This window comes from Asterias rubens, chromosome 21 (assembly GCF_902459465.1).
Source record: "Asterias rubens chromosome 21, eAstRub1.3, whole genome shotgun sequence".
NCBI classification, from domain to species: Eukaryota; Metazoa; Echinodermata; class Asteroidea; order Forcipulatida; family Asteriidae; genus Asterias; species Asterias rubens.
Window position 1 is genome coordinate 4663370 of NC_047082.1, and position 20088 is coordinate 4683457.

At 39.2% G+C, this 20088-nt stretch overlaps 1 protein-coding gene across 1 annotated transcript in view; it reads left to right on the plus strand.

The window, feature by feature from the left end:
- The window catches only part of LOC117304325 (neurogenic locus notch homolog protein 2-like), a 111786-nt gene that overhangs the window by 44713 nt on the left and 46985 nt on the right, over positions 1 to 20088 (plus strand). Inside the window, exons 18-31 of the mRNA XM_033788707.1 lie at positions 577 to 687; positions 1466 to 1585; positions 2682 to 2795; positions 5058 to 5168; positions 7356 to 7466; positions 8511 to 8627; positions 9302 to 9412; positions 11351 to 11458; positions 12554 to 12664; positions 13365 to 13475; positions 14590 to 14700; positions 15048 to 15158; positions 16667 to 16792; positions 18259 to 18375. Of these exons, the coding sequence (XP_033644598.1) occupies positions 577 to 687; positions 1466 to 1585; positions 2682 to 2795; positions 5058 to 5168; positions 7356 to 7466; positions 8511 to 8627; positions 9302 to 9412; positions 11351 to 11458; positions 12554 to 12664; positions 13365 to 13475; positions 14590 to 14700; positions 15048 to 15158; positions 16667 to 16792; positions 18259 to 18375 (1590 nt within the window). The remainder of the gene's footprint in view (positions 1 to 576; positions 688 to 1465; positions 1586 to 2681; positions 2796 to 5057; positions 5169 to 7355; positions 7467 to 8510; positions 8628 to 9301; positions 9413 to 11350; positions 11459 to 12553; positions 12665 to 13364; positions 13476 to 14589; positions 14701 to 15047; positions 15159 to 16666; positions 16793 to 18258; positions 18376 to 20088) is intronic.

Below are 20088 nucleotides of genomic sequence, written 5' to 3' on the forward strand. Positions count from 1 at the left end.
TGTGTGTTAGCACTGTATACTCAGTACTTTCCCGAGTCCAGTGAAAAAATATCACAGGCGTGTTACTTGGGTTGGATTCGAACCCACGACCCTTGCATTTCTAGAGCAGTGTCTTACCAACTAGACTACCGAGGTTGCCCGGCAGCTAGTACTGCAACGATATAAGAGATGTTAAATTTGCATCGGGGATAAAGAATATTAATTTTGGTTTTAACCCATACACCGATGCACTGTTTACTCACCCATTCAACTGGTCTCACTCCTTTTAAAAAGGCCCTAAAAACTCATCTTTTCTCTGCTCGCATGTAATCTGGGTTTCTCCAGTGTGCCCCCCCCCCCCCCAACCCTGCCCTTCTGGCTCTCTGTTCTTTTCATTTTCCAGCGCTTTGCATCCTCTGGTAAAAGGCGCTGTATAAAAATGTCTTGTTTATTATTATTATTATTACTCAGTACTTTCCCGAGTCCTGTGGACAATCTACCTGGCAAGTAGATACACACATGGTGTTACCGCAAACCAATTACTGTGTATCCCATAATTTGATCCCATCTTTGTTTATTTCCCCTTTGTTTCTGTAGTGGATTTTTGCTTCAGTAATCCCTGTCTCAACGGAGCAACATGTGAGATACTACTAGATAAGTACACGTGTCACTGTGTAGATGGGTTTCTGGGTCAGAGATGCGGAACAGGTAAGTACAAGTTTTGGGGAAACTTAAGACTTTCTGCCAATCATAAAGAGAGGGCGCTCTTCACCAGGTAATGTCAACAAATACCAACACTTGTCAACAAATACCTTGTGTTTTGCGTGTTTTTGTATAATTATTGTAATTAGATTTATCCCAACTGTATTTTGTTTTTCATAACACAATGCCAAACTTGTGTGCAGTATAAACCAAACTGTTCTGGAACAGGACGTAACTGGCTGACCTACCTACCAAAAATTGAGAAGAAATCTGAAGTTTAGTTGTCTGACAATGTATCTGATTAATTTTCAAGAGGCTGAGAGACTTCTAAATATTTTTTTTATTATAAATATTTATCATGTACCATTGTTTGCTATGGGAGTGGTGCACTCTTAACTGGTAGGTTTGCTGCCCTCTAGTGGCAGAGGTTTCAAAAAGTCTCCCACTGTCCACCATCAGAGTTGTAGGTAGACAGTTGTTGGGTGTCATGGCCTAGTGGTTAAGAGCATCAAATTCAAGTTCGGGTGGTTAAGTCATCTCAGTGTGGGTTTGAGTCCCGGTCGTGACACTTGTGTCCTTGATGAGCAAGATACTTTACTATAATTGCTTTTCTTTGTGTATAAATGGGTACCTGCGAGGGTAGAGGTTGATATTGTGTATTAAAAAGCCCATGTGGTATTTAAATTTCATTTTTCATCCTTATGTCTGGGTGTGGTGTTTTTCAATTTTCATCACTATGATTGGTTAACTTACATTCCTTGTGCGTTGTTTATTGTCATTTCAGTTGACTATTGTTTCAGCAATCCGTGTCAGAATAATGCAACATGTACTAGGCGGACTTCTGGTGGACAGGGGTATGATTGTCAATGTGAAGCTGGCTACCTTGGTACCCATTGTGAGATAGGTAAGATCTGTTACTATATCATTATGGGATGTTTGGTTCCAGACTCCCCTAATCCTCTCTCTCTTGGGCTGGCTCCAAATGTGCTCTAAAATTGCAAAGGGCCTGGGTTCGAATCCAAACTGTGTGTTATACCTGTTATTTGTTTTCACAGAGCTCGGGAAAGTACCGAGTAAACAGTGCTAAGACACGTGGAATTGTCTTGGCCGAGCGATTAGGAGCACCCAATTCAAACTCTGGTGTTTCTGATCAACAGAGTGTGGGTTCGAATCCCCAGTCGTGACATTGACGTCCTTCAGCAAGACACTTAACCATTGCTTCGTCCTTCGGTTAAGGTGTAAAGCCGTTGGTCCCATGTGTTGTGTAACGCATTTAAAAGAACCCAGTGCACTTATCGAAACGAGATGGGGTTCGCCTCGGTGTTCCTGGCTGTGGCTGCTGTATGCGCTGTAGCACCTTGTAAAAAACCCTTAAGGTGCTACCTAATTTGGTCTCAGAATTCATAACTTTCAATAATCTCTCTTTCTGTATAAAAGTATATAACACTATACTAAGCGCCTTGAGTACCTTGTTGGTAAATACATGAGCTATATAAGACTTCAATATTAATAATAATAATAATAATAATAACAAATTCTTATATAGCGCATTTCACAATAAACCGTATCAATGCGCTTTACATTAGTCCCCTGGTCATTGGGCCAATAAACATCCCTTTAATCTTTCTCAGCTCCCATTAGGGAGTATACAGCCCCGAGCTGCCGTGGCGCTCCGAAAGCTTGTCATTCACAATATCAACCTCTACCCTCGCAGGTACCCATTTATACCCCTGGGTGAAGAGAAGCAATTATAGTAAAGTATCTTGCTCAAGGACACAAGTGTCACGACCGGGATTCGAACCCACACTCCGGTGAATCAGCACCAGAACTTGATTTCGATGCTCTTAACCACTCGGCCGTGACACTCTACTATTATTATTACTATTATAATAACACCCATTGGTGGATATGGGTAAAACCAAAATATTATTTTCCATCTCAGTTTATATTCATCTGTTAAATCTCATTTTTTTTTTTTTTGATGTCTTGTTTTGTTACAGAGGATTTTTGCAGCAGTAATCCTTGCCAGAATGGAGCTACGTGCACACTGGACCCCTTTGTTGGCTATAGCTGTATGTGTTCAGATGGCTTTCTGGGTACACACTGTGATATCGGTAAGGTCAAACTCTCTTTTGGTTTTATAATCTACTAAAGAATAAAGCCCCGGGTCGTACCTTCTGCGTATGCGATATGAGTTTTGACATCACAGATTCGCAACGAATAACTCGCAACAGTTAAACTGATTTCAACTCCTGCGAAACATTCACTGCAAAAACAGCCATGTGAGGTCAAAACTTGTTTCACATTCGCATTCACAGGAAGTATGAATTGGGCTTTACAGTTCTGTTTGTTTGCTGTTTTCTCTGTTACTTTTATCTGAGCTTATCTATTTATAATTTTTGCTGAAGATGCAGCTAGAAATTTAATTGATAAGGAGTTTAAAGACACTGGGCACTGTTGGTAACTGTCAAAGACCAGTCTTCTCACTTGGTGTATCTCAACATATGCATAAAATAACACACCTGGGAAAAGTTCAACTGGATTGGTCGTCAGAGTTTCGAGATAACTATGAAAGAAAAAACACCCTTGTCACACAAATTTTGTGCTTTCAGATGCTTGATTTCAAGACCTCAAATTCTAAATCTGAGGTCTCAAAATCAAATTCGTGGAAAATTACTTCTTTTTCGAAAACTACGTCACTTCAGAGGGAGCCGTTTCTCACAACGTTTTATACTATCAACCTCTCCCCATTACTCGTTACCAAGTGAGGTTTTATGCTAATAATTATTTTGAGTAATTACCAATAGTGTCCACTGCCTTTAAATTGAATATTCAACAGATTTTACATTCTGGATCCTGTTGAATTCTATGCAGAGAACAGGGCCCAATTTCATTGAGCTGCTTTAGCACATAATATTGCTTAACAAATTCTGCTAAGCAGATGTGAGTAGGACACCAGTCACAAATTGTACATGTGACCAGATGTCACATACATGTAGTAGTTTGGCTGGTAACCATAGTCTGATAAACATAATTTTGTTGTGCTTAGTTACTTTGTGTGCTTAAGCAGCTCTGTGAAATTGTGCCCTGGTTTTTATCTCTTGGAGATTTTAAATGATGTTTGAAGCTTTGCATGGCGTGGGAAATAAGAAGTACTGTAACTAGAAATAGTAAATTTGCTTTGGGGGGGGGGGGGAGTGTTGGCTCTGAAAAGAGCCGTTTTGGTCCTGATGTTTCAAACAGTATTGACCCATTTCACCTGACGTCATCATCAGAATAATCTTGGATGCGCCATTTTGGTGGTCAATGTCAACATGTGTTATTCAGTGAAGTGCGCATTTTTAGGTGACGCGTCGTTTACACGTAAGCCTATTGACCACCAACATGGTGAGCGTGGCATCAGTCGCCGCGTGTGACGCAAGGGGTCAATACTCTGCTCGTCTTCAGGAGGACGATTCTCCTGAAGATGAGCAAAGTAAACTGTTTGAAACACACCGGCTCTTTTCACAGCCACACTCCTCCAAAGGGAGATTTTACACAAGTACGTAGTGTGTATGGTTACTTCGTACTCAAGATTTAATGCACACGTGACTACAGGCTCGTTAGAAGTAAAAGCATGTTAGAATTTGTAGTTACAGGTACTGTGTGATACAAAGTTTGATTGTTGCACTCATATTTGGCCAGTATTTCAAAAGTCAGATCCTTGATGTTTAGGCCCCACTAATATTTAGTGTAAATGCACTATGTTGGTCAATATCACACATGATACTTCCATCAGTCCACTATTAAAGCTATTGCCATGTGGCAAAAGGGAATTATTTCACTTCCGAGACTTCCACAATCATTTTCTTGAATTTAAAAGAAACACATTGCCTTGGATCGGACGAGTTGATCTATTAAAAGCGTTTGTAACCGTTTTTATAAAATGCAAATGGTTGGAAAGATGTTTTGAAAGTAGAATACAATGATCCACACAAATTTGCCTCGAAATTGGGAGGTTTTCCTTTTACTGTGCGACGGTCAGCCTTTTATGGGAGTCAAAAATTTGACTCCCATAAATGGCCGACCATGTTAGTCGACGAGGTAAAAGGAAAATCGTGCAATTTCGAGGCATATTTGTGTGGATCATTGTATTCTACTTTTACAGCATCTTTCTACCCATATGCATTTTATAACAAACTATTACACACGCTTTTCAAAGACCAACTCGACCGATCCAAGGCAACGTGTTCCTTTAATTTAAGTTTTATCTTGCATGACTCACATTTGACTTGTTTTTGCAGTGCTTTTTCTTTGATTGTTTGTTGTTTGTTTTCAAATTCACATCATCTTCTCCCCTCGTCACCATGACTTCACCTCACCCTCACCCTCATCAGGCACGGAGCCCTGTGCCTCACACCCCTGTATGAATAATGGAACATGCTCACAAACAAACGACTCGTACATCTGTCAGTGTTTAGCTGATTTCAATGGACGTAACTGTGAGGGTATGCATGCACCTCTTGTTTTTAGTTGCACATTTTCCACATTGTTTGAATTCTGTTAAGTTTAAAAGCCCGGTTAATACTTCCTGTGATTGCGAATGCGATACGAATGATGACATCACAAATTCGCAGGGAATAATTTGCAACAGTTGGACTGTGTTCAACTCCTGCGAAACATTCGCTCTGAATACAGTCATGTGTCGTCAAAATTCACTTCGCATTCGCAGGTACAGTGTAGTATGAACTGGGCTTCAGGCATGATACATGATTGGTAATGGCTTAAACAATTTTCTAAAATTGAACATTTTTAATCTAAAAGCTAACTTTTTGTAAATTTGTGGTACAATTTTGAAATACTTTATCCTGAAAAACTGCCACATGCCAGAACGTTGTTTCAGTGGTTTTGTGACTATGACCAATGAATTGGTTAAAATGACCACAAGTTTCTCATTTTGTATTTTGCTGAAAACTAAAGGGGGGGGGGGGTAAATTCCAAAACCAACAATGTATCATTTCTTTATTTATGTGTGTTGTGTCTCACTCCTCAATATTGAATTTTGTAAAAAAAATTCATTTGAAAGTTCATTTTGTCAGTTTTTGTTAAGGCCTGTTTATATAAACCTATTTCTTAACTTTTAGATAGATAGATAGATAGATAAACAGATCTATTAGGTTTATTAAAAAAATTGTCCACACAACACAAAGGCTGAATTACAACAATTTTAAATTAATTAACAAAAAAAATATACAACTTCATTGAAAATTGTTTGTAGCAGATAATTATTTCTAAACCATTGCTTTAATTTCCAGGGCTCCTTTAAAAAACAAATTATGATGAGTATCCAAAAAATAAGGTTTTACATTTCGAAACCGTTACAGATGTGTAGTTAGCCCAGACAATGCGCATTATGTATTATGCATAAATACCACATGTGGCACACAGAGTTTTGTAAAATTCCTAGCATAATTGGTTGGTGACTCACAAAAATTAATAATGTGTAACGCAGCAAACTCCATGTTGCCCATAAACATGGCGTATAGTGTAATGAACTATTTATTATGGGTTAGTTTAATTGTATAAAATATATCTACATTTATGTGGGATTAAAAGACCAAAGGCTACTTTGCCTTTAAGGGCAATCCCTTCACCTGGGCCCCAATAAGCAGAAAATATTCCTTAAAGAATTCTGCTTAGCACAAATGAGCTAATGTATATGTAGGAACTATTCGCAAACTGTGCACATAACATTATTGAATAATATTTTTGTAGTAAGCAAAATTGTTTGGTGTCTAGTAAAATTCTAGTGCTTAAGCATCTCTATGAAAAAGTTGAGACCAATTCAAGAACTGACTCCGCGGTGGTGCAGTTAATTACGATCCGACATGTATAAGCTAAAGTAGTAGTAGTCAGTTAATTACGATCCTACATGTATAAGCTAAAGTAGTAGTAGTCAGTTAATTACGATCCTACATGTATAAGCTAAAGTAGTAGTAGTCAGTTAATTACGATCCTACGTGTATAAGCTAAAGTAGTAGTAGTCAGTTAATTACGATCCTACATGTATAAGCTAAAGTAGTAGTAGTCAGTTAATTACGATCCTACATGTATAAGCTAAAGTAGTAGTAGTCAGTTAATTACGATCCTACATGTATAAGCTAAAGTAGTAGTAGTCAGTTAATTACGATCCTACATGTATAAGCTAAAGTAGTAGTAGTCAGTTAATTACGATCCTACATGTATAAGCTAAAGTAGTAGTAGTCAATTAATTACGATCCTACATGTATAAGCTAAAGTAGTAGTAGTCAGTTAATTACGATCCTACATGTATAAGCTAAAGTAGTAGTAGTCAGTTAATTACGATCCTACATGTATAAGCTAAAGTAGTAGTAGTCAATTAATTACGATCCTACATGTATAAGCTAAAGTAGTAGTAGTCCCGGCAAATTTTTCTATACCTTCCGCGTCCTGGGTAAAGCAGGACAGTTCTTTTCAGAACTGAGAAGTCACCAGAACATCCGATAAATCTACTTCGCGACAGTAGAATATAGATAGGCAGTTCTGTTTTAAAACAAACTCTACCTGGCAATTAGATACACACATGGTGTTATGGCAAACCAAATATGTATATTGATACTGTTATTTATATGTTCTAATATTACCACCTTGTGTTACCTTTCTTCATGATTTAGTTGATTTCTGCAGCAGTGATCCATGTCAGAACCAAGGAATGTGTAACCTGCTCTCGGATGGCTATGACTGTAACTGCCAAGTTGACTTCTTTGGTACTCACTGTGAATTCTGTAAGTTATACAAGTATTCCCTTTGGAGTATATTCCCTTTGGAGTGTTGGTCAATTCAGTAGGGTGCGTTCAATTAGCTTTCCTGGGTCGACCCCGTTCTGCCCCTGGTACGTTCGAATAGCTTTGACGTCATTCCAGGGGCTCACCTGGGACAGCCCCCGAGTGCCCTGCTTGTGGAACGGGTCACTTGGGGGCTGGCCGCAGGTGCATGATGTCACCACGAGAGCGGTGAGTGATCGTTCGATTAGCTCTTGTATCAGGGGCTCACCCGAGTGAGCACCGCGGGGTCGACACGGGGAAGCTAATCCAACGCAACCAATGGTTTATTCTTTAAAGAAATTCCCATGGTGACCAAGTTTTGATTTACTGGAAGATATACAGAGAGTACAGAAGATCTCTTTCACAACATCATGCCAACGTCTTTATTCCTCAGTATGTTGGCAAGGTCCTCAATTTCATATTCCATATCTCTACCAATCACTGTTTATATTCACCATTATCAGTTTACTCTTTTCTTTTGGCTTTTTGTGGCCGGGCGGTTTTGTTCACCGGACCCAAGCTCTGGTGTTGTCATCAGCAGCAGAGTGTGGGTTCGAATCCCATCCTGGCACTTGTTCCCTTGAGCAAGGCACTTGACCATAATTGCTTCGTAAAAGTTGGGAAGGTAGTGCATTCTACTCTACCAGCCAGGCTTCTAGTGGATGATACCCATGCCTACATCCTTACAGACTGTGAAGGGGGTAGCCCTGTTCCAGTCCCAGGAGTAGGCGGCAACTGGTGGCAGTTGATTTGGGTCTACGGCCCAAATTTAGTTTAAGTGTAACTCTCACCTTGAAGAGGTCGTCTGATATTAAGGCCGTGTCCGAAACGACGACTTCGGCTACAGCTACGGCTAGATCGCGCGCGTCTGCTATTCTTCAACACTGGTAGACGCGCTGATCTAGACGTAGGTGTAGCCGAAGTCGTCGTTTCGGACACGGCCTTAAGTGATCTCTCATATTAACAAATAAGTAACTTTCTAACTTTCTTTTTCTTGTCCCTCAGTTGATCACTGCTTTTCCAAACCCTGCATGAACAATGGAACATGCCAGCTTCTTACCGATGCCATTGGTTATAACTGTTTGTGTGTAGATCCCTACACAGGAAAAGATTGTGATGACGGTAGGTCATAGAGCACACCTAAGAAACAGTTCAGTACAATTTTTTTAAAGTATCCCAGGTCAAAATTCCAGTTGAACCTAGTTAACTGGGATTCAACTGGTTCAACTGGAAAGAGACCAAACTCGTCCATTTTCCATATTAACCAACTGGTTTGGACTAGGTTTAACTGTGTTCAACTAGGTTGAAATTATAAACCAGTTGGTTTCTGTCCATTTTCCATATTAAACCAACTGGTTTTAACTGTGTTTAACTAGTTTATCAACTGGTTTTAACTAGTTCCAGTTAAACCCAGTTTAACTAGGTTCAACTGGAATTTCGACCTGGGATATTTGTTAAGAGATTGTACAAGATTTGTAGCTTGCACATGTGACCATATTCCACCCTTTTAATCGTAACTTATGTCCAGAAAAAATTGGCGCTCGACCATTGTCGACTGTTTTGAAAAGAGGAGACCTAACAACAGGCATTTTTTAGACAAAACACATGGTCAAAAATACAGCACATTCCTTCATTCAAATTTGCATTTATTTCCATACCTCATGAAAACAGTACAATAAAATATGTTAAAGGAGTAGTCAATAAACAATGCTATTTAACGAGGCAGAGAAAAGTGATTGTTAATGCTTTTACTACATGTTATGCTGTTAATAGTTATATTTGTTGTGATTTTACAGTTGATTTTTGCTTTGATGAGCCATGTCAGAATGGAGGTACCTGTCAGCTAACATCCAATGGTTATAACTGTCAATGTGCGGCTGGGTATCTTGGATCCGATTGTGAAATCAGTGAGTAACGTCTCTTCTTATGTCATCATTCTCTTACAGACTGTGCGATCCTTGCACGTATTTAAACCATAGGGTGTTTTACTTGGACGAGATTTTGGTTCGTCAATGGGAGACTGTTGAGACACTGGCGGTGGCAGGCATAAAGGCCCGGTCACACAGGCCCCGCTTACAAGAACGAAAATGAGAACATCAAAAATGCACACCCTCGACTGGTTGAATAAGCGTGGGCGTATTCTGCGTGGAGCAACTCAACCAATAGAATGCGTTCTTTTTGCGGCGTGATCGTTATCGTTTTCGTTTTCGCTGCAGTGGGACTTTGCCTTAACGGTGCTTTTTTGCAGCTCTGAGCCTGCGCGCATATGCTCTTCGCACGAAGGTCTGAGCACGCGCAGAACTGTGAAAAAAGAACCGTCCTGAGTCTCCCATTTCAGTCTACTCCCATTAAGAGCAAGTTAAGAAGAGGTTCTGCTTAGTGCTTACAAAGAGTACATTCTGAAGTCTCAAATCTAATTTCTAGTTTGTGTTTCATTGTTTTGCTGTCCTCCTATAGTATAACAACATTGCTGTTATAAAGGGTTAATTTGGCCAGTTCCAGCAATCTTGTTATAACGAGAGTCAACTGTAGTTTAGTTTAAAGGCAGTGGACATCATTGGTAATTACTCAAAATAATTATTAGCATAAAACCTTACTTGGTAACGAGTAATGGGGAGAGGTTGATAGTATAAAACATTGTGAGAAATGGCTCCCTCTGAAGTATTGTAGTTTTTGAGAAAGAAGTAATTTTCCACGAATTTGATTTTGAGACCTCAGAATTAGATTTTGAGGTCTCGAAATCAAGTATCTGAAAGCACACAACTTTGTGTGACACGGGTGTTTTTTCTTTCATTATTATCTCGCAACTTTGACGACCAATTGAGCTCAAATTTTAACAGGTTTGTTATTTTATGCATATGTTGAGATACACCAAGAGAGAAGACTGGTCTTTGACAATTACCAATAGTGTCCAGTGTCTTTAACGTAGTTTATGACCATGAAAATTATGTATGTCATTGGGAATAATACTAAGTGATAATAAATATGAAAGTAAAATCAATTAAACAATATAACAAAGAAAACACGAAAATTAAACTTGACCTCAGCTTCCGGTTACTTGCAAGAAGTTAAGAATTTGTGCCCACCTCCGATCACACAAAATTTGTTTTGGTCCAGCGATGGTCATCAAGAAATTCTAGATGGAAAACAAATGATGCAGTCAGGCAGGAACTTAAAACCAAATCCTAATTAAAGGCTTGAGTCTGACATTAACAATTATTGAAACAACCTCAAAAGAAATAAACATGCAGCATTTTAAGGCACTGGACACTTTTGGTAGTTACTCAAATGATTGTTAGCAATGGAGAGCTGTTGATAGCATAAAACATTGTGAGAAATGGCTACCTCTGAAGTGACGTTGTTTTTTGACAAAGAGGTAATTTCTCACTTAAATAATAAGACCTTCAGGCCAGATGCCTTTTATTATGCATCTGAAAGCACACAAATTTGTGCATTAATGGTGATTTTTCTTTCATTATTCTCTTGCAACTTCGATGACCAATTGAGCCCAAATGTTTTACAGGTTTGTTATTTTATGCATATGTTGGGATACACCAAGTGAGAAGACTGGACCCACTTTCAAAGAGCTGCTTAAGCACAAAAATAGCTAAGCACAACAATATTGTGCTTTACCAGATTAAGGTTTCCAGAAAAACTCCCATGTCACATGCACAATTTGTGACTGGTATCCTGCTCATTTCTGCTTAGCAAAAAAAGTTAAGCAATATTTGTTGCCTAAGCAGCGCTATGGATTTGGGCCCTGGTCTTTGACAATTACCAAACGTGTCCATAGTGCCTTTAATTACCATTATTTTAACTGGTATCTGATTATATTGTTTTTATAGCTGACTACTGTGCAAGCAATCCATGTGTGACGGGTTCATGTGCCCTCATTAATAATTCCTACGCATGTTCCTGCGATAACGGCTTTGTAGGAGTAAACTGCGACATTGGTAAGTACAGTCAATCTAACATTCAAATAAATCTCAGGCCTGTACGCTTTGTTTTTGAATCGATGTTGGTGAATTTTGACACAATATCTGAGACCCTGGTACTGAGTTCCTGGTTTTAGCATCAGTTTGGAGTTTGGATAGTTGTTTTAAGCTGATTGCCTATCAGAAAATGAAAGTGTTGTGCTGAGTGGTTAAAGGAACGCGTTGCCTTGGGTCGGACGAGTTGGTCTATAAAAAGCGTTTGTAACCGTTTGTTATAAAATGCATATGGTTGGGAAGATATTTTAAAAGTAGAATCACAAAAATTTGCCTTGAAATTGTGAGGTTTTCCTTTTACTTTTTGAACTAACACGGTCGTCCATTTATGCGAGTCAAAAATTTGACCGTGTTAGTCGACGAGGTAAAATGAAACCCGTGCAATTCCGAGGCATGTTGGTGTGGATCATTGGATTCTACTTTTTACTTTTTTTTTACCCATATGCATTTTATAACAAACGGTAACAAACGCTTTTCAAAGACAACTCGACCGATTCAAGGCAACGTGTTCCTTTAAGAGCACCGAACTTGATCTCTGCTGTATCTGATCAGCAGAGTGAGGGTTTGAATCCCGGTCGTGACACTTGTGTCCTTAAGCAAGACACGTAACCTTTGCTTCGTCCTTTGGATGGGACGTAAAGCTGTAGGTCCTGTGTGTTGTTACACACTTATTGCAAAGAGAAAGGGTGCGCCCTGGTGTGTCTGGTAGTGCCACTATCTTCAATAATGAAGGCTGCAATAGAAAGGGAGATGACGAAGAACATTCTCAAGGGGTAGATACATGTAATTTTTGTATGTGGAAATAATAACGGGTTTATTTTCTCACACCTGTTTTGTCCTGTTTTGCCCTTAATATTAATGTTTGTCTGTATTTTTGGTCTGTCTGCTCATAGGCTGGAGAACAAAAGTTGTGCTTCTCCCTGGACCTAGATGTTGCCTTTTGTTTAAAGTTTCACTTCTGTATCTCTTTTATATTTACTATAATTTTGACCATATAACTCTGTATTATACACTATTTGCAACATTGAATTCAGTATTTTGTTATTGTTATTCTGATAGTGAACCACTGTAACAGTCAGCCGTGTATGAACAATGGTGGATGTCAGTTATTGGAGGATGGCTACATCTGTACTTGTACAAGTGAATATGTAGGAACACACTGTGAAATAGGTGAGCAATACCGTATAGGCCTTGTCTTTAAAGGCACTGGACCGATCATGTTATACAACATAGGCGTCCGGATGGTGTACTATTAGATAAGACGAAGAAGATGTGTCATCTCATTGACATAGCTGTGCCAGGTGATATAAGGGTAGCTTTGAAGGAGATGGAAAAGATCGAGAAGTACCAGGACCTGGCCAGGGAACTTCGTAAGATTTGGCGGGTAAAGGTAAAAGTAGTCCCTGTGGTGGTTGGAGCACTTGGCACCATTCCTAAAGCACTGGGGAAACATCTAGATGAAATAGGGACAAATGTGAGGGTAGATCTGTTACAGAAGGCAGCGCTTTTGGGAACAGCGAGGATCCTGAGAAAGACTCTTGAGATCTAAGGCTACGGGACGTAGCCCGACTCGTGGAGTTACTGGCACAAAGGAAAATGTGATCTTTCTTTTGCATGCTGTGATAAAATGAAATAATAAGAACACTTCTTCTGATATTGTTGTACATGTATTTTTATATCCGAAAAGTGTTTGATAAAAATGCACCAAACATACAGAGCTAGGCGTCGGGAAACAGAGGGTCGTGGCCATGCGATAAAGGCCCCGCCTTGTTGCACGGCCACAACCCTGCTGGCTTTAAACAGCCGATTAAGAACTCATCGCTGCCCTTTTATTCGACCCTTAATAAACAAAATTTGTTTCTATTTACAGAGAATTATTGTGTGAGTGATCCATGTTTGAATGGAGCAGCCTGTAAACTAGAGATGAGTGGATATGTTTGCCAGTGCATTGCTGGTTACATTGGAGTCAACTGTCAAATAGGTAAGATGCAGGGTGTCTATAGGATTGAAATGGCTGCCGGCCATAAAACAGCGCCTCTCTTAAAGGGTTTTGAAACCTTTTGTAGATCAAGATTTTGGCCATGCCCTGAATCCCTACTCACTGTGAATGAAGATGTATGCAATATAATTTACCTGTAGAAGTTTCAGCTTCATTAACTGTCAAGTTTTTGAGAAGAAAAAAAAAGGTGAAAATTACAGAGATGTTTTCAGGACAGAAGTTTTTTTTGTGTGAAGTTGTTTTACTCATTTCTCATTACTCAAAACTGCAGCCCCTCAGCAAGATATCTATTATGAGGGAAGCTTTCTACCATCATTGACTTTAAACCGTGGATGTTTAATGTAAATCTGTGTACCATTGTGTTTTGTGTCGTACAAAAAGTACCCAAACCCTTTAACTATATTATGTCATAATATATCTTTGTTTTCTAGAGGATTATTGCTACAATAACCCATGTATGAATGAAGGAATATGTCACCTATTAGCCAATGGATATAGCTGTACCTGTGTAGTGCCATGGTTTATTAATGAGACTTATGTAATAATATATCTTTGTTTTCTAGAGGATTATTGCTACAATAACCCATGTATGAATGAAGGAATATGTCACCTACTAGCCAATGGATATAACTGTACCTGTGTAGTGCCATGGTTTATTAATGAGACTTATGTAATAATATATCTTTGTTTTCTAGAGGATTATTGCTACAATAACCCATGTACTGTATGAATGAAGGAATATGCCACCTACTAGCCAATGGATATAGCTGTACCTGTGTAGTGCCATGGTTTATTAATGAGACTTATGTAATAATATATCTTTGTTTTCTAGAGGATTATTGCTACAATAACCCATGTATGAATGAAAGAATATGCCACCTACTAGCCAATGGATATAGCTGTACCTGTGTAGTGCCATGGTTTATTAATGAGTCTTATGTAATAATATATCTTTGTTTTCTAGAGGATTATTGCTACAATAACCCGTGTATGAATGAAGGAATATGTCACCTACTAGCCAATGGATATAACTGTACCTGTATAGTGCCATGGTTTATTAATGAGACTTATGTAATAATATATCTTTGTTTTCTAGAGGATTATTGCTACAATAACCCATGTATGAATGAAGGAATATGTCACCTACTAGCCAATGGATATAACTGTACCTGTGTAGTGCCATGGATTGGAGATCAATGTGAAATACGTAAGTTATGTTCTCACTGCCAATCAACACTTTACATTATGTCATCTGATATATAGAATGGTTTATGGTGACATGCTGAATTGCAACAATTTACAATAAAAAATGTAAAAAATACTGAAGACAAGATGGTAGTAAAAAGTTTGTAACTGGGTATTCTAAAAAATTTGGCACAAGTTATAAAACAAAGATGATAAGTTTGAAACAAATTGAAAAAGGAAATACTGCTTTGAATGAATTACTAGAATGTGAGATTTGTTGAGAATTATAAAGATTGATTAAAGAAGGGACACTCTCAGCTTTATTCCATTTCATTCAAATACAAATTTGTGATTTTTATTTTCCTGCAGCAATACCATGCAACAGTAACCCATGCCAGAATGGAGGAACATGTACTGAAGTAGGTGCAGAGTACCAGTGTAGGTGTCGACCAGGTTGGACCGGTGATGAGTGTACATTCGGTGAGTTTCTGTCTCCACAGATCAGGTTTTCCTCCCTCTAGAAAAATCAAACCCTTTCGGTCTCTACCTGTGCTTCGTGGTCATACAATGTATGTAATAAAATAATAATTACAACATTTATAGAGCGCTAAATACGGAAGTTTCTAAGCGCTATAACCAGATAGGCAGAAAAGATGGGTTTTAAGTTGAGATTTGAAAGTGTCCAATGAAGGAGCTGCTTGAATGTGGGTGGGTAGCTTGTTCCAAAGTGTTGGAGCTATGACTGAAAAGGCCCGATCGCCATAGCGTGTCATGGTGCGGGGTGCCGGGGAAAGCTGGAAATGAGCTATTGAAGAGGAGCGAAGGCGCCGGGTAGCTGATGAAAGTGAAGAAGAACGAAGGGCTATGAGGCCTCGGAGATATATCAGAGCCAAATTATGAACAGCTTTATACTAAAGAAGAAGAATTTTGAAGTGGATGCGTTGGTGAATTGGAAGCCAATGAAGAGAGCGAATGATGGGTGTTATGTGTTCTGATATGGGTCATTGTAGCAGGGGCCAATTTCATAGAGCTGCTTAAGCAAAAAAATTGCTTAAGCACGAAAATAGCTCGCTTATTTTACACATGTTACTGGCCAAAATTTCATGCCATATATACATTGGTTATGACTAGTATTTATCTGTTGTTTACTTAGCATTATTGAGTGGAGTCTTGGCCGGTAATCTGATTTTACTAACCAATGAATTTTTTGCTTAAGCAAAATTTTGTGCTTAAGCAGCTCTATGAAATTGGGCCCTGGCTAACTACAGCACCTTTGCTTGCCTACAGCTCACAAATGTTGTAGCTTTTCAGCTTGGAGTAAAGCCTGCGGTCATTCTTCCTGCGAAAACAAATTTTGACGTCACAAAATATTTGCAACCAATAATTCGCAACATTTAACTTGTACTGAACTCCTGCAAAACATTCACTGAGGAAAACAGCCCTTTAAATTCAAAATTCATATCGCATTCGCAGGAAGTATGAACCAGGCTTTCGGATGATATATATATAGTTGATGCTACTCGAGCCGAACTCGGCTCGAGACGTTGTGGTTTGTCCAATGTTAAAAATTCGTCTGTGCCATCCAGGCCGATCCAGGGCAGCTTGAACAGCTTGATCGTGTTGTAGGCCGTTGGCGTTGAGGTCGTCTATAAGCTGTGATATGTAGGTGCAGCGGAGGCTTCCACCCTGGTGAAACGAAGACGACTCCTCAGCAGGGTTGAAGTGGCAGGTGTTATGCATGTGCGAGAGTACAAGTCTTTGTTGGACAGTCGTACTGGAAAGTGCACACAGAGGCTGTAACGCATGAGAGAGCACAGTGAGACGCATCAAGATTCTTGGCCATGGTGTCGGTGATTGCTAGAGCTTCACAGCTGTACAAAAGCACCGTCTCGACTGTGGACTTGAAGAGCTGCATCCAAATTTAATGTTGTTAATAATATAAGGGTAGATACAATGTTACCAAATTTTGCATTGTTGCTTTTTTCTAGGTTTTGACAATCCTTGTGCCAGTGATCCATGTTTCAATGGAGCTACCTGTATATTACAGAATGCTAACACTGCATTCATCTGTGACTGTACACCAGGCTGGGCTGGCACACTCTGCCAGGGATTCGGTGAGTTTTTACTGCTCTTTATTATATGCTATTTGGTGAGTTATCTCAGATTGACTGCTGACTTGTTTGTTCATTTAGCCAGAAGGTCAAAGGTTAAATACCTGATCCAACAAGCTTCTCAATTGAAGCAAAATGAGACACTATTCACTATTATTTACCTTTTGTTGTAAGTTTTCTTTTAAAAATTGATAAGTTTTTGTTTTCCCCTTCAAATTCATAAAAAATTCACTTTACTGTAAACAATTTTAAATATTTGAGGTTTTGGGTTTACTTATGAATTTATGTTTATAAAGGTATAGACCTTTCTTTTGTTGATAAACAAACCGCCTTGGTTGGTATGGTCAGTTGAATGTTTGTAAAACACTCAATCATACAAACAGATGTTTTAATCAAATTCACAATTTCTGCAAATTTACAGTTAAATAAAATACCTCCCATATTTATTTGATATGTTTTCAACAAAATCAACACAATGTTTGAATATTTTTGTCATTGTTACAAACTATAGCGATCTGTTTTTGATTTGCATTCATGGCTTTCCATAGTTTTCCCAACAGGGTTAGCAAAAAACTTGGGATGTGACGTTGCAAAAAGAAGGTCTATGGTTCTTTGATATGATAACTCATTGATTTGTGAATTATTACTCTCATTGTAATTTGGAATATTGTATATTTGGAATATTGATTAAAAGTTAGTTTGTGCATGTCTTTCTCAGAAGATCACATTAGTTTGCATGTTTAGCTGCATCTAGAAGTGTCTTGCAGTTGGGAAACTGCATGTTTAGCTGCGTCTAGAAGTGTCTTGCAGTTGGGAAACTGCATGTTTAGCTGCGTCTAGAAGTGTCTTGCAGTTGGGAAACTAAGTAAAAACAAACAATTCTTTGGGTTATCAGTGATCATTGGATAATTTGTTTTAAAGGATTTGGGTACCTTTTCAAAATGTCCATAGATTTACATTAAACTTACGGGGTTTGAAGATAATGATAGTGGAAAGCTTCCCTTCAAATATTACTTGCTGAGGTGCTGTAGTTTTTGAGAAATGAGTAAAACAATGTCATGAAAATATGTTTGTAAATGCTTAAAATAATTTTCGTCTCGTGAGACATAATGATTTTCATGACATTATTTTACGCATTTCCCAAAAACTACAGCACCTCAGCACGTAATATTTTCAGGGAAGCTTTCTACTATCATTATCTTCAAACTGTGTAAGTTTAGTGTAAATCTTTGAACATTGTGTTTTTTGTCCTACATAAGGTACATACGTGTACACCCTTTAAGGAAGTAGAATGCAATGCAGAATAGTTTTCTCAATGAAAATTTACTTTTTATTGATCCTAGTAACCTGTATGAGCCTTGTTATTTTGATCTTAGTAACCTGTGAGCCATGATATTTTCATCCTAGTAACCTATGAGCCTTGTTATTTCGGTTTTAGTAACCTGTTAGCCTTGTTATTTTCATCTTAGTAACCTATGAGCCCTGTTCCAGTAACCCCTGCATGAATGGTGGCGTGTGTACCCCTTCCAACTCTTTCTATACTTGCGGATGTACAGGATTTTTCTATGGAGATAACTGTGAACTCGGTAAATACAACTTCAACTTGTTTGTTAGGAGTGTCAAACTTAAATTTAGTCAATTTACCCCTACCCCTGTTATTCCGTGTCAGCCCTGTTCAGCATGTCTGTGGTGTTGGTCCATAGACAGAAATAAAGAATGAAAATTGTACATATGAAATATATTGGAAAACCTGCAAACAGATTTTTAACATTCCGTAAAAAAAAGTTTTAAAATATGAAGAAGTTTCATTTTTAATGGTAAAAAAATTGATTTCATAATTGCAAACAATGGGCTATACATGTACATGTAGAGCAATGTGAGAAAAGCATGCCTGATACTTCACGGAGGCAACACAGCGATTGATTCAGTGCCCCCTGGTCATTGCCTTTGTGCCCCCTGGTCATTGCCTTTGTGCCCCCTGGTCATTGCCTCAGTGCCCCCTGGTCATTGCCTTTGTGCCCCCTGGTCATTGCCTTTGTGCCCCCTGGTCATTGCCTCAGTGCCCCCTGGTCATTGCCTTTGTGCCCCCTGGTCATTGCCTTTGTGCCCCCTGGTCATTGCCTTTGTGCCCCCTGGTCATTGCCTTGGTGCCCCCTGGTCATTGCCTTGGTGCCCCCTGGTCATTGCCTTTGTGCCCCCTGGTCATCGCCTTTGTGCCCCCTGGTCATTGCCTTGGTGCCCCCTGGTCATTGCCTTGGTGCCCCCTGGTCATTGCCTTGGTGCCCCCTGGTCATTGCCTTTGTGCCCCCTGGTCATTGCCTTGGTGCCCCCTGGTCATTGCCTTGGTGCCCCCTGGTCATTGCCTTTGTGCCCCCTGGTCATTGCCTTGGTGCCCCCTGGTCATTGCCTTTGTGCCCCCTGGTCATTGCCTTTGTGCCCCCTGGTCATTGCCTTGGTGCCCCCTGGTCATTGCCTTTGTGCCCCCTGGTCATTGCCTTTGTGCCCCCTTGTCATTGCCTTTGTGCCCCCTTGTCATTGCCTTTGTGCCCCCTGGTCATTGCCTTGGTGCCCCCTGGTCATTGCCTTGGTGCTCTGTTCAATCAATCTTTGTTAAGCAAGTCAATACATACATAATATTAATAGGCAGAGAATAAAGGTTGCACACTTAAGACCAGGGCCCAATTTCATAGAGCTGCTAAGCACAAAAGTTTGCTTAGCATGAAATTTCTTCCTTGATAAAAACAGGATTACCAAGCAAACAACAGCCGAATACAAGTAACAAGCAAAATCCAACAAATGGAAATTTGGTTGGTAATCCTGTTTTTATCAGGGAAGAAATTTCATGCTAAGCAAATTTTTGTGCTCAGCAGCTCTATGAAATTGGGCCCAAGTCATTTATCATGGTCAACAAAAAAGTACAATCAAACAGCGAAATTATAGAAAATATGTCACCTCTGATACCTACAAACAAAGCATTCCTCCTTGCACTGCACGTCCCAAGTGTATGTTTGTCGCGGAATATAATATCTATATAGTGCAGGGCAGGGCAGGGCAGACAAAACATAAATAAACGCAAGACATAGCACCGAGAGATAAAGCAAATGAGCAACAACAAAAATGCTCCAGTAGAAAATTTACAACATCCTTATTCATAGGGTACCCTTTATCAACGAGAAAATGCCTTGGTGCCCTTGCCCTTTCATAAACCAAGCATACAGGCCTGGAAAAGTAAAGGAAATATACATCTTTGACATGGATATTTCTTTTGTTTAATTTGAACTGCAATATTGTGTGAGTTT